The 15,077-nt window shown below is 38.5% G+C and overlaps 1 protein-coding gene across 1 annotated transcript in view; it reads left to right on the plus strand.

The window, feature by feature from the left end:
* SGPL1 (sphingosine-1-phosphate lyase 1) overlaps positions 1 to 15,077 on the plus strand; it is a 68,624-nt gene that overhangs the window by 25,690 nt on the left and 27,857 nt on the right. The window contains exons 3-5 of the mRNA XM_036928461.2: positions 5,529 to 5,694; positions 10,447 to 10,514; positions 13,578 to 13,725. Coding sequence (XP_036784356.1) covers positions 5,529 to 5,694; positions 10,447 to 10,514; positions 13,578 to 13,725 — 382 coding nt within the window. The remainder of the gene's footprint in view (positions 1 to 5,528; positions 5,695 to 10,446; positions 10,515 to 13,577; positions 13,726 to 15,077) is intronic.

Here is a 15,077-nt window from a genome sequence, read left to right on the forward strand (position 1 = left end):
GTGTGGTAGACAGTTGTAGGGGCTGCCTGAGTGGAGATGCCTTTGCTCTGGAATAAAACAAATACAGATGGTTAGCCCCTGTTAAATAATGGAGGAAAGATTGTTATCTCCCAACATCCATGGTGAGTCTGAAAATGTCTGACGGATGGCTTTTCTTTTGTAATACTACTGATTTTTAGAATATTTTTTCTGGTATCAATGGGAAGTTATGAAACTTAGTTGGGAAAAAGTATCACCACCTAGTTGGAAGCTGCTCAAGCAGTACTAATTCTCAAAGAAGTATTTTTGGAGGGAGTGGGTGTGCGGATAGTTCCACTATGAGAAGTTTGCTTTCAGAATCTTGTTCTCTTGGAGTGATTTAGGGACTGAGAGTTTAATGTCATTGGGGATAGCTGTGGGCAATGGAAAGTAACTTGGGACTGAAGAATTCTGAATATCCTGGACTTAGTTACTCATCACATCATAATCCTGGCCTCACAGAAGTGTTAAGAGAATAAATCCTAAGTGTAAAAAGTACCTAGATTGTGCCAAGAGGAAAATAGCCTCAATATTAACACTTGTCACTGCATTACACAACCGCATGCTAAATTTAAGGAAACAAGGAGAAAATCAGTCTGAGGGACTGGTTTTCAGCCTGAAGGTTATGATGCATTTAGAGGGGACGCAGCATCTGTTTACTGGGTCAGGCATAGGAAAGAAAGAAAATGTATCACAAGTAATACGGTGTTAGGTTTTACCTTGGATTACTCTGGAAACCTTTATTGTGGTTTTACATCTTCCTGTTAGTGTGTTTACTAGATTGTATTGTGAAGTACATTTTTGTGGGACTGGAAAAGTTTGAAACTAATTGGTCTGAAAAGTAATGTGCCCCAAATTTACAAGATTTGTAGACCTCCACCACCATGTTACATTCACAAAGGGGTCTTGCTTCCTAAAGTGATTTGGGGCTGAGAGCATTCAGTATGATCAGGAATAGTAGCTACTAAACTCCCATGAATTCTAATAGCTGCCTTATGTCTAAGAACGATTAAGATTATTATTATTTTGATGTCTTTTAGGCATCAACTAAAACCTAAATTATTAGATAGGAAACGCAATGAGTAAGAAGAGAAAGGCTGGTTAAGTTTACTTATTGTTACTTGACAATAGCTTCTTATAGTAGTTAATATTTTGAATCTTAATACTACTAAAGTTTTTTTCCTTCACTTTTAAAAGATTTATGGTATTCTTTACTATCATTTTATATGCATTCTTTGGGCAAAGTATTCTGTTTCATTTTATTTTTTTTCTAGAGGAATACATTTCCAATTTGGTCAAACTGTGATGGAAGGAATGCTTTATTTGTGGAAATTTTACCAAAAGTACTGTTCTGTTGAATAAGGGTTGGAGATAAACATTCACACTCACCCACAGACAGGCATATACTCAGATACAATTTATTTATTTTGTGACTGTTATTTTATGTCCCTTCTTTTAGATAAAGAAATGGAGGCACACATTGGTGAAATAATTTGCTTGGAGTTATACAGTAAGCTAGTGGCCTTCATAGTAATCATTCATAGTTCTTGTATTTCCAAAGATACTGTATATAGATTAAGTTGAAATAAACAGAAACCTAAATATTATAAATATACTTGCAGGTGTATATAGATAAGAAGTATTTATGTAAGCAAAAAGACATGGTGGGAAATAGTAATTATAATTATATTAAGTTCTTGTGCAATCTCTATCTAGATGTGTTTGTCTGTGGTCATGACCTACTATACGATTTTAGTTTGTCATGAACTGTACCGTATAACCAAGATATATTTTGCCAAGAATATAAATTGTGAAAGAAAACTCTAGGGATGGCACTGGATTGTAATGTGTTCAGTGATCCTCAGCCCATGAACACTTAGAATGAAGAATTTAAATAGTACTGAGAACTGATTCTGGAGTCTTGGGTTCCTAGTCTCTGCTCTGGCACAAACCTGTTTAGATGAGCTTAGGCACATGGTTTCACTTTGGGGCCTGTGTTTTTAAAGTGGAAATGTGGGCTTGATGTCTAAAGTTCTCTTTAGCACTTAGATTGTATGCTTCCCAAGGGCCTGGAGTATTGCATCAGGACCAAGCCTGGGGTTTGTGCTGGTTGAAAGGCCCCAAGGAGCTGCCTCATCCTTTTTTCCAAGGAGATAGCATATACTCCCCCACTGAGCCCTATAATACAGTGAGCTGACAGCATTGTGAGGTGCTTCTTCATTGGGGACTGAGCCTAGGTTGTTTGTAGTAACCTAGAAGGACCTTGGAATGAGGCCAGGAGATAGTTTCTGTGACCAATTAGTTGCCTACGCAAAAAGCTTGCTAGGACCTGTCCAAGTACACTATCATTCTGTCTTTGCAGTATGAGAATACAGAAATGTCTCCTCTTAAGGAGATACATTCAAGGACTTTGAATTCAAGGAGTCCCATTATCTTCTCACAGCAATTAGCAAGAACATATATTCTTGCTGAGTGTAATTTTATAAATTTTAGCAAGGAATGCCTTCGTATCTTAATAGGCTTTTAAAAACTTGAAGTAGTTTGCATTTGCTGATTCTTTGCTCTCTCCATAGTAATTACATTTTATTTTTTTGTTCAGTGCTATGAAGAGTTGATAATATCTACACTCATAGGTATTCTCTGTTTTCTGGGTAAATTTGTATCACCAAAGGAAAAGCCGATCTGAATGATTTTTCTTCTATCATCCTGTTCAGCCATGTGGTTTGATCACAGCTTTAACACTAGATTGTTTATAGTGATGGAAATCACGACATACTTTTGATGATGATAGACTCCTAGTTTTTCCCAGGTCTTCACAGGCACTGGCACTGCCAGCTGCTATGCAGGATTGAGGTTGTTGATAGCAACAGTGGGCTCTGGAGAATGGCCACCAGAAACTATGAGGGGTTGTGGATAAGCAGTGTTTCCATGGGCAGCCCTCTAGGGTACCCAATACTTGCCTAATGTTAATTACCTTATACTGCAGCCTGATTGTTAAGGGTGTGTTTTCAACAAACATTTGTTGAGCACCTGTCCTCCTCAGCATGCATGTTCCAACTAGAACTTTGCATGTAGATATCCAACAGGAACAAAACTCAAACCTATTTTTTCTTGAAATCTCCTTGACTTCCCTCAGCTTCCCTTCTTCTAGTCTACCATGGTTAATGCTGACACCGCTTAGCTGGGCTCTCAAACGTGAACTTAAAGATTGGGAATTATCTGCACTCTTCCTACTCCGTATATTAAATGAGTTGTCAAACCTTCTTTGTTTTACCTCCAAAAATATTCTTCAGAGCCATACTCTTTTCCATCCTAACATCAGGCTATTTAGGGTCAAACCCAGTGTATTTTTTCCCTGGACAATTTTTGTAATCCTCTTAACTAAAATTTTTGTCTCTAATCTCTGTCTTCCTTTTATTCATCTCCCAAGTTAGCTTAAACATTTTTTACTTTTCTGATTAACAACCCATGCCTTTTGTTTAATTGTTATTGTTCTGCATTTTGCCTTTTGTTTTTTGTTACTTAACATTATGTTCTGGAAAGTTTTTCATGTAGATCATTTAGATCTATCTTTGTTTTAATGTGCATATGTAAAATGTGTGTATTATCGTTTATTTCACCATTCCTCTCTGAATGGACATTTATGTTATTTGTATTTTGCTGCTACAAAAAATACTGAAATGAATGTCCTTGAACATGCCTCACTGTGCACATCTATAAGTATGTAGGTACCAAAAAGTGGGGTTTCTGGGCCAACAATGGATATACATTTAAAATGTTAATAGATACTGACAGATCACTTTACAAAAAGTGCCTATCAGTTTACACTTCCACTGTGCATTTTTTTTTTAAGATCGTTTTTAATCTGGATCTAGTGTGCTTTTCCCAGCCTCAGTTCTCTGATGGATGTGTTCACTAATTTACTTAGTCACTGTCAGACAGTAAGTTTGTATTCACTGCAAATAGTGTGCCAGGCGGTCTGCTGTATGTTGGGGATTTAGCACTGGGTAAGAAAGATACGGCCCTGCCCTCACCTAGCCTGTGCTCTTACTACACAGACCTTTTTGCCATTCCCAGGCTTTATTTACGCATTTGCAGTTACTATTCTCTCTTCCTGGTACGGCTTTTTTTTTTTTTCCTTTTAACTTTTCTGTGGAGAGAATTTTCTTTGATCATCCTTTTCCCTTTTAACCTTGTCTTCCCTAACTCCCCTCAGGTAGAAGTTAGGTAGGCCTTCCTTAGCGACCTCTCTGCACACTTCACTTAGTCCTTTTTGTAGTGTTTACCCTGAAGAGTTTTAATTACTTGTTTGCATATGTGTGTGCTGTGTATGTCTGCATGTGTATGCAAACACACATAACTGTCCCATTAGAGTGTAAGCTCAGTAAATGACATTACCTTAATGCTTCCCCCAGCTTAAAGCTGTAAACACTGGAAATGCTTAATAAATGTTGGGTAAGTGAATGATTAACAAACTCTCAGATGAACTTGCTGTATTTGAGGCACTATGGGGGCTTGTAAATAGTCCGTCTTCAAGGTCCTACATGCAGTCAGGAAGATAAGAAACAGATGAGTAGAGACTGGAGGTCATATGGTGATAAGCTCTGTGTAGAGGCATAAATGAACACTTGAAGACAATTTAATGGGAGAGATGAATTGTCATGAGTGCGATATTCTGATTAATTTTCAGCTGAGAGGATTTTGTCTTGTTTGTGCCAGGTATTATGAGGGATACATATAATGGTAAGATATGGTCCCTGGCTATCAGAGTTTTTTAGTCGTATAGGGCTTTAGAGCAGAGATATGGCCTATGGCCCAAATCTGGTCTGCTACCTGGTTATGTACAACCCTAAGCTAAGAATGATACTTTACATTTTAAAAATTATTTTTATAAGAAGAATATTTTGTGAGACGTGAAATTATATGAAATTCAGATTTTAGCATCTGTAATTAAGTTTTGTTGTCGCACAGCCACACTCATTTGTTTACCCACTACCTATGACTGTGTTTGTGCTACAACAGCAGAGTTGAATAGTTATAATATAGACCATTTGGCTTGTAATGTCTGAAATATTTACTCTCTGGGCTTTAACAGAAATTATCTCTGGCCCCTGGATTAGAGGATGGGAATGATTCAAATAAAGTAGAGAAGGAGAGAAATTCATTTTGAGAGGATTAGTTTGAGTAGAAAGAGTGGGACAATGAGTACTATAGTTATATAGAACCTTTTAGAGCTGAAATGACGGTCTAGCTTATTAACCTTTTATTTTACAGAATAGGCAGAAGATCAAAAGTGGTGTCGAAGTCCACATGATTCATAAGGGGCTGTGTACACTGGAGTGACTGGAACAGATGGTTTGAGGACTTCAGAGGATGATAAGATTATTGCCGGAGTAGGGCCAGATCATGAAGGGCTTTGCCCTTGAAAAATAAGAGTTGATGATCAAATTAAGAACAGACTTCCTTTCTTTCTCTGAATGTAATGTTTCTTTTTTCTCTTGTATTTCTAGAAGGCCTTTGAGCCCTACTTGGAGATTTTGGAAGTATATTCCACAAAGGCCAAGAATTATGTAAATGGGCATTGCACGAAGTATGAACCCTGGCAGCTAATTGCATGGAGTGTTGTGTGGACCCTGTTGATACTCTGGGTATATGAGTTTGTCTTCCAGTCAGAGAGTAAGTATACTGTCCCCTCTACAAAGGTATAGTTTCTTTAGCTTTGGGACTCATGGCTGATGGATTATAATTATTTTTTGCCATTTGGTTTGATTGGGATGATTTTTTAAATCTGTTTAAATGGAAAGTAGGGACATTATCTTTTGACTGGTAAAGTTATAATAGGACTCTTACGTAACTATTTCTGCTTTTGTTGATTTTTCTGGATATGCAGCTTATGTAAAAACTCCAGAGAAATTAGTCATTGAAAGGATCCACGGATATCTCAGAGCATGGCTTAAACCTTCTTCAGTTTCAATTTCTTGCCTAGAACATAATTCTGTCACCTGACATTCCCCAAAGGAATTCATAGCTCTCAGTAGGCCATCCTTTTAATAAAGCTGATGTGAAATTGCAACAGCACTCATGCAGCTACCATTTGCATGTCTGCTGTGTACCAGGCATTGCGCTGGGCGCTTGGTATAGTTCTGTAAGTAATACAGGGTCCCTGTCCTCTTGGAGCTGAACTTCTAATATCAGGGGAGAGTACACTTTGAGCTTCCTGGACAGGGACTCAGGGAGCCATATTGACGTGGGAAAGAAGAGGCCACTTGGAGGGAGTGCAGAAGATGGGAGATCTGTTAGTGATCAGCTTGTAAATTCTCCATCCTTCCTAAGGTCCTGCCCACCTGCCCTCCCCAACCAAAACCTGACCAACCATGTTACCTCCTTGTGAATTATTTTCCCCCATAGGCTGTGCTTGGTAAGTAAATGATAGGAGTGGTGGTGGGTGTTCTGTAATGCTCCCCTGAACCCCTTCCCCGCCCTTAGCAGGGAATCTGAATTAGCTTCCTTGGGATAAGAAACCAGTAACATTGAAAGAATTGCTTGCCATTTCCCATTTGTTTAAATTCCTGTTTGCTTCCTTAAAAACATCATTTGAAGGAGTTCTTAAGCTGTGCTTTTTCTGCTTTTCTTCCTCTTGCCTCAGAAAAGTCAATTTAGAAGCCAGATTTCTGTTTAAAAATCTCTTTACTATGCAGGTAGCCATTGAGCTGTTCTAATAACATTGCAAAGTTATGGCATAGTAAACATCTCATTTAATTGAAGTGGAAATGAGGTATGATGGCCCTGTCTAAATTTTAGTTCACTCCAGCTTAAAAAACCCAGTCCTCAGTTTCTGCTCCTAGTCTTTGCAAGATTTTTCTCATAAACTATGACAAATTAGACCAACTAACCCTTCTTCTGTATCTGGTCTATGGTTTGGAAATGGATGCAATCTCTTGTCTTTCTGCTCAGGCTTACTCCTTTCCCAGGAAGCATCTGATTCAGTGGTGCCCACCATCCTGTCCGTCCAAGTGAAGTGACCTATTCCAGGGGACTCTAAGGAATAGTAATAAATGTATTTTCTTTCTTTTTTATTGTCATAAAATGTACACATTTTATGTGTCACATTGTTGTGCAACCGTCACTACTATCTATCTCTATAACTTCTCATCCTGAATTGAAACTCTGTACCCATTAAACAGTAACTCCCCATTCGCCCCTCCCCCCAGGTCCTGCCAGCCACCCTTTTATGTACTTTCCCTTTTAAGATGGTGCATATGTAAAACCAGACTAAGGTCAGAGATCTAGAGATTTAGAATTCTTTCACTGTGATTGGTATTAGTTTTAGGTATTTACTTCTATTTTCTGTCCTGCCATTCCCAGTGCCCCTGTGCATTTTTCATAGTTGGCAGCAGAAGCAGTGTCTGCGATCCTGGTACTTACTTTCCTGCCTTTAGTGTTCAAAAAAGAGTACCCTGGCCTCTGAGCATCCCATGAGACAATTAATAATAGTACTGTGTTAATGGATTGTGCCACCTACATATTTGTGAGCTAAACTGCAAGCCATTTCAGTTAATTTTTAATAAATTCTTTTTTACCACAAAAGTAGTACTTGTTCATTGTAGAAAATTAAACAATATAGGTAAACCATAAGAACAAAATCAAATCTTGCTATCTAGAGATAACCACTATTTACATATTGATAGCTCTTTCTATATATGAATCAGGTTGAGCCATACAAAATACAGTCTCTGTAGGTCAAAAATTGTTCAAGACAGACAGTTTCATATAGCTTAACACGTATGTATGCACAAACACTTTTTGTTTTGTAACTTCCAGTTTGACTTTCAGGCAGATAAAAGTGTCTTCCCTCCAGAGATTGGAGATAATTTTGATAGAATTACCATTTTTCAGCTCCTTGTTCATGTAGAAGTATTCTATGTATCACTGAACAATTTGGTTATTTTTAGTATATTGCCACACTTCAGACTAGTGATACATTTTTTTGCTGATCTTCAAACTCTGCACACCCTTCTGAGAGGGAGAGGGTAATTATGGAACACACGGTGAATGTGGGAAGGGGAAGGGGAGGAACTGAAAGTGACAGGAGGGTGGGCAGGGGCGAGCAGCGCTCTGAGGTGTTCTCACTTCCTTAACTCTGCTCTGCCCTGTAAGGACCAGCTTGTACCGCTACTACTTGATGTTGACTTTAGCTGTAGTGTTGTCCATAGTTCATCAACAGAAATCAGTATTGTGTTGTGGGAGGAGAGGATAAACTCTCCCAGTTTCTAGCCTCAGCGCCTTGGGCAGCACCCTTAAGCTTTCTAGCTTGTTTCCTAATAATAAAATGGATAATAATACCCACCTCACTTAGTCATACGGTAGTAGGAGGATCAAGAGGCATTATTTGTGTGAAAGGAATTTGTAAAGAACTGTGCATTCTTCTTACACTGGCATTTTCTGTTTTATTACCTTAAAACACTGAATTACTTTTTTTCTATACCTCTTGGGGCTTTTACTTGAGATAATCTTTTTAGGTCATGACCACATGATCTTTTCATTTTTATTTTCTCTATATCTATCCTGTATTGTATTCTTTTTACCCTGTACTATTTTATCTCACAATTTTCACAAAATTAGCCTTTTTTTCCTCTTCCATCTAGTCACATTACTGTACTTTTGGACACTGGATTCAATTTGCTGATTTTTAGACTTCTTTCTACCTCATTAATTGATTACTCCATCTATTAAGGAAGTGGTTCTGAATCTTTACAACTTGAACATGTTAGAAATAATCAAATAACAAGCAGCTTAAATATCCAAAACTAAGTTGTACTCATTTGATGGACTATTATGGTAACATTTGAAAATGTATTTAGGAAGAATTTTTAATAATGTAGAAAATAAGTGAAAAGGGGGTACAATATTGGATATACAATAAGATCTCAGCTACATGTTATAATACATACAGCCTAGGACTGAAAGGAAATACCCAAAATTAAAACAAAAAGTAACTTCAAACAAGTGGTCTCAATCCCTTTGTCTTCTTAGTAACCTGGTTTTAGTTCCTCAGTGTGTGTTTTAGTAACCTGGTTTGGTCCCAGACCATTGCAGAGTGTTGATTACACTGCTAGGCGCTATAGGGTAGGTAGAAAGCCGAGATGCAACCTAAGCAAAAGCAACTAGCAAGGCGGCAGATAATAAATACCAAAAGGAGGCACAGACACATGCTGTGGTTATTGAGGGAGAGCTCTCCTCTGGCCAGGGAAGCTGGAATGCTCCGATCTGGGATTGCAGTAAATGTTCATAGTTTGTGCCTCACATAAAAGCTAGGTCTGTATTACTTATAGACCCATTTGAGATAACTGAAAATTCCTATTGTGCATTTGAAACAGTCCTGGGAGTCTAGGACTAGAAAAGTTAAGGATTTCTGTAAAATCCCTGCTCTGTCATTAGCCTTGAGCAAATTATTAATGCTTTGATCCTTAGTTGCCTTTGGATAGAATGTAGTGCCTTCTGTGCCAACCTCAAAATCTTGTCAGAGTCAGTTGGGATATATTGAATGTGAATTCATTAAAAGGTATAATGGTATATTTAGATGCCATTAATTTATAATTACTGCAGTTGACAGGATCAGAATTTCCTACTTGTCTTATGTACTGCATGACAGAATGGAGTCTGATCGGTGTCCACAATATTGAAGGCTTTTTAGGTCCAGAAAATGTTGCTAGGATGTGTGTTGCATGAGAGACAGGAGCATAGATCCTGAAAAGAAGCATGGGTTGGTCATTTGTTTTGGGGGAGGAAAGAGAAATGTTGGGCATTAGAAACCTTGGGAAGGTAAAGAACTCAGGATATGTTTGTCATTTGACCCAGCACTTCTGTTTGTGGGAGCTTTCCCTAGGTATATTCTCAAGTATGCAGTACATGTTACAAGGTATTTATTTTAGCATGGTTTGCATAGCAAATATGAGAAACAACCCAAGGGTCCATCAGAAACAGGCAGGTTAAATAAGTTATGGTACATCCATATAATGAATGGAATACTCTACAGTTATGAAAAGGAATGAGGAATCACCGATCTTTAAGAGAATATTCCTAACTAAAAAAAAAGGCCTAGTATAGTGCTGGAGTGTGCCAACTTTTGTGTAAAAGGGGGGACAAATAAGAATGTTTTTATTGCTTGTATATGCATAAAAAAATTCCAAAAGGGTATTATAGAAACTAATAGGAATATTTACTTGGGGGTAGAAGAAGGTTTGGGGGATAGAGGAGAGAGAAACTTTTTAACTCTGTCTGTGGGTGTTAAGAAGGAAACAAATTCTACCTTTGTGATCTGAAGACAAGTGAGATTGCAGAGGATATATTGAATAGTTCATACATTATGACTAGCAGGTTGTGCCCCTGGAAATTTATTTGGATAATAGAATGACTTATTTCTTTTAGGTTTATGGTCAAGGTTTAAAAAGAGATGTTTTAAGCTCATCAGGAAGATGCCTGTTATTGGTCGCAAGGTAAGTGGAATCTGTGGAGATCGTCCTCCCTTAACACCTCTCATGGTCATGCCTCTCTGTGTTTATTGAACCTAGTACATAATCTCAAGGGAGAGGGGTGATTTTTGACCCCCACCTCCAAGGAACATTTCACACTGTTTGGAGACACTTGTCACAACTGGAGGAGAGCTCCTGGCATTACTGGGTAGGGACCAGGGATGCTGCTCGATATCCTACAGCACACACAGCAGCCCCCACAACGAAGAATTACCTGGCTCAAAATACCAGAAGTGCCAAGTTTGAGACCCTGACTTACCCCCTTTCTCTGACATATTTGACCAAAGGAGAAAGGAGACGTCAGTTAAGGAAAAATCGAAATTAGAAAACTGGTAAGAATGGCATGATGCTTTGGAGCATTTATTGGGGGTGGATGTATACATGGTTTAGATCAGGATTGGCAAGCTCCTCTGTAAAGGGCTAAATATGAAACATTTTAGGCTTTGCAGGTCGTACTGTGTCTCTCTCAACTCCTCAACACTCTGCCCTTGTAGACAGGAGAGCAGCGATGGGTAAAGGAATGAGCCTGGCTCTGTTCCAGTGAAACTTTTCTTTATAAAAACAGACAGACCGGGTTTGGGCTGTAGTTTGCTCATCCCATGTTTAGAAACTTAAAGAGACTGAGCTACTCTCTTGCTTTTTGTACCTATCTGTGGTATAGTATGTTCCCTTCACTTTATCCTCTGTACCCTCACCCACACTGAGGAGATAAGATAGTCACCTCTGTACATTTGCCCTGGGTTCTTTATCATGGATGAAGATAAGCAGGGCAGGCCTATTGCAAGCTCCAAGGCAAGCAAATGAGTCCTCATCTCCTTCAGTACCCTGCCCTGCCCCTTAACTTTCCTTCAAGCTTTCTTTTACTCTTGGCTTCCAATTCCCTTTGCCTTCCCCTGGCCAAACCAGAAAAGATGTCATTATCTTTCATCATTGACAAAAATTCATTCAGCCCACGGTGGTAACTTGCCCAGAACTATGTGCTTTCAGGTTCATTTCCTGAGAGGAAATGGAAGTAATAACTGGGATGGAGAAGAGGGGTGGAGTAGATAGGCTTTTATTGGACCACAAGTCATATTAAGACCTAAAATTAAATCACCTTTAGTACTTACAGAGTAAGGGGTAGGGGAGAGGGAAGATATGAAGGATGGGCTGGATCATAAAGGCTAATAGCATTTCCTCTTATCATTCCCTGTAGTTTTCCTGCCCTTATACACACTTTCCTCCTTCAGTTGCAAATTTGGAGACAAATAAATGCTAGGGTTCCAGAATCCATTCTTAAATTCATAAAATAACAGAATTGGAAGTTACTTAGAAACTCTATAAACAACTTTCATTTTTTAGAAGATTTTGAGGCTCAGAGACAAAAGTTAATTGTTTTGAATGAGTGTGTATATATCCCTCTCTCATTCATTCATTTATATTCACTTCTTCAACACATGTTTATTGGGCACCTTCTGACTGTCAGGTACTAGTCTGGGTGCCAGAGATACAGTGGTGAACAAGACTAAGCCCATTGTGGAACTTTTATTTTAGTAGGAAAGATGGAAAACAAATAAATACATAAGAATTTCATTTTGAAATAAATGCTGTGAAGAAATTAAAATGTGATAGCCTGAGGCAAGAATTGGGGGTGGGGCAGTACTTGCAGTGCTCTACTGTACCTCTCATTACCATTTTTTGTCTGTTTTATTTTATTACAACAGCATGGTCTATGCACGGAAGCTTAGTTTTCAGTCCCTGTTACACAGTTGCCATGGAGCGCAGCGTAATTCTTTACTTAGATTTGAAATAATCTTCGGGTCCATCACATGCCCTGGCACTGCCCAAGAGTGTGCACTCTGCTACCTGCCATTGCCTGTCCGTGAGGCTGTTGTAGACATGTTTTAAAGGAGTGGCTTTCCCTGTGCTTTCATTGAGGGCCACAGCTAAGAATATCTGTATTCTAATCATCTACAGCTAGAGATGAGAAGATCTAAATGTTTGAAGTGAAATCTTGGGCATCAGATTTTTAACAGAAACATCGCTGAAAGCATCACTGTAACACACACAGTGACATGTAGCCATTCTTCCCCAAACCTGCTACCCAAGAGCCTCTTACCACAATAGCAGCCCTTGCCATTCTTCCTTCCTCTGCTCTGTTTGCTTGTTTTTTTTCCCCCAGTACTTTTCATTACCTGACATGTAATTTCTGTCTCTGCTGCTAAAAAATAAGCTTTATGAGAACCGAAGTTTTTTTCACTGTGTATTGCCTCAGTTTATTTTGTTCACTGTGTATCCCTGGCCCACAGTAGTAGTTCAATAATATTTACTGAATAAGTGAGTGAATGAAAGAAAATATCTCAGAAGTTGTTGGTATGGGGATGGAAAAGAAATGAGTGTAGTTGATAAATTATGTAACAGAAAGGACCTTAGCTCTTCTTAGCACTTAACAGTCAAATAATACAAGCCGTACCCCTCCTGAGGAGATAGAATGCAATGTTCCTGGCACTTGCCAGGATGTCTTGTGCCTGCATGTGAGGAGTTGTGTAGGGCCTCCAGATCCCTGGTGTGCTCTGTGCATGTCTGTTGAAGGAGCTCATTTTCTTGCACAAGCACCAGAATCCCTTTTACTGCGGCTTCACCCGTTTCCTGGCTACTATTCATTTACCTTTGTTTCTTTAGCACCCATACTCTGGGTGCTGCCAGAGTAGGAACAAGGTCTAAATATTGCCCTTAGGTGCTGACACTAACAATTGCCTGATGTCGACATGGCAGATAAATCGGTATGGGGAAAAGGAGTGTATTTTGACCTTCAGAGGGAAGGTCAAAGTTGACTTTTCAGACTTCTAAGAGATGATTGCACATGCCAGAAAATAGCTGCACAGTCAAAATGTCACCTTCTCTCTTTAAGAAGAAAATATCATCTGTGCTCTGCAGTTCTTGTACAGTGCCCAGCCTGGAGCAGTTCACTCGATACCATAGCTGGTTCTTTATTCCCTGGACTCTATTCTTCTATTCCTCATTAACTTTATTTTCTTTCCTTTGAAGATCCAAGCTAAGGTGAACAAGACCAAGGAGGATATTTGCAAGAACATGTCATTCCTGAAAGTGGACAAAGAGTATGTGAAAGCCTTGCCCTCTCAAGGTCTGAGCTCATCTGAAGTTCTGGAGAAACTCAAGGAATACAGCTCTATGGGTATGATCTTTGGCAAAAACATGCTGTCTACTTCTGCAGCATGGCTGGCATAGGTTAAGAATAGTTCATCTTTGGCACTTACAGGTTCAGGAGGGCCACTCCCTATTTCAAAGGCTAAATTTCATATTTTAAAAATTGTATTTATGGATTCATCCTTCTATAAAGCAAACAAATCTCAGAGACAGTAGACCTTGGTTGTTTGGTTTGTAAGCCTGAATGAAACAGATACATTTGTTGTTTGAAAACAGAACATATGCAATAAAATGAAATCTAGATTCATTATAGAAATTGTGGAAACTGCTTAAAGTTTCGATGAAAAAAAATAAAAAGTCACTATAATTATATCATCAAAAGATAAACACAGAAAAAGTATATATCGCAATGTTAATAGTACTTTTGTGTAATGAACACACACACATGCATGAGCACCTAAATGAGAAGGGTAAATACAGCAGGTGGACGAGTACAGCTTGTGGAATCAGCCTGGATTCACATCCTGGTTTGGCCACTTAAAGTGTGACTTTGGATAAGTTATTCAACTTTGTATGCCTCAGTTTCTGTCTTTACAAAATGGGGATAATAATAATAGTATTTACCTGGAAGGATGAGTGTAGAGATTAAATGAGATCATATATGGTATATAGTAAGTGCTTAATAAATGTTAACTATTATTAACTCAAACGTGTATTTGTTACAGATTAAGATCATATTACAAATACTTTTTAAAAACAGACTTTTTCGTTTGGCATAAGTTTAGATTTACAGGAAATTTGCAAAGATAATGCAGAGATTTCTCTTATGCCCCTTATCCAACTTTCCAATATAACATATGAAATAACCATGGTACATTTGTCATAACTAAAAAATTAACATTGGTGCAATACTATTAACTAAACCACTTATTTAATTCTGTTTCACCAGTTTTTCCACTAATGCCCCTTTTTCTGTTCTGGTATCCAATCCATGATACCACACTACATTTCAACAAATACATTTAAAATTTCTAATTGACCGGTGTTGAGTTTTTGACGTTGGATAGTATAAAATTAGGTACAACCCAAGATTTACAGATGATATAAAGTTGGGATTAGTACTGTGAGATGTATATGTTAAAGATTTTCATGAATGTGTCTGCTGCTTGCTGCTGCTGTATTACCTCCCCTTCCATTTTTAAGTCGCTCCCATTGCCCATACTCTGTAGCAGCAGCCACATGTTGCTGTGATGTAGAACGTCACTGGGGAAGCACTTCAGATGGGATATGGAAAGTCAAACCTTAGATTCTGGTCGGGAACCTTTCCTCTGAGCATTATCCCAGTGTTGACTGTATTCCTGATCCAGAGAGCTACAGCAT

The sequence above is a fragment of the Manis pentadactyla genome, chromosome 8 (assembly GCF_030020395.1).
Source record: "Manis pentadactyla isolate mManPen7 chromosome 8, mManPen7.hap1, whole genome shotgun sequence".
In the NCBI taxonomy this organism is placed as follows: Eukaryota; Metazoa; Chordata; class Mammalia; order Pholidota; family Manidae; genus Manis; species Manis pentadactyla.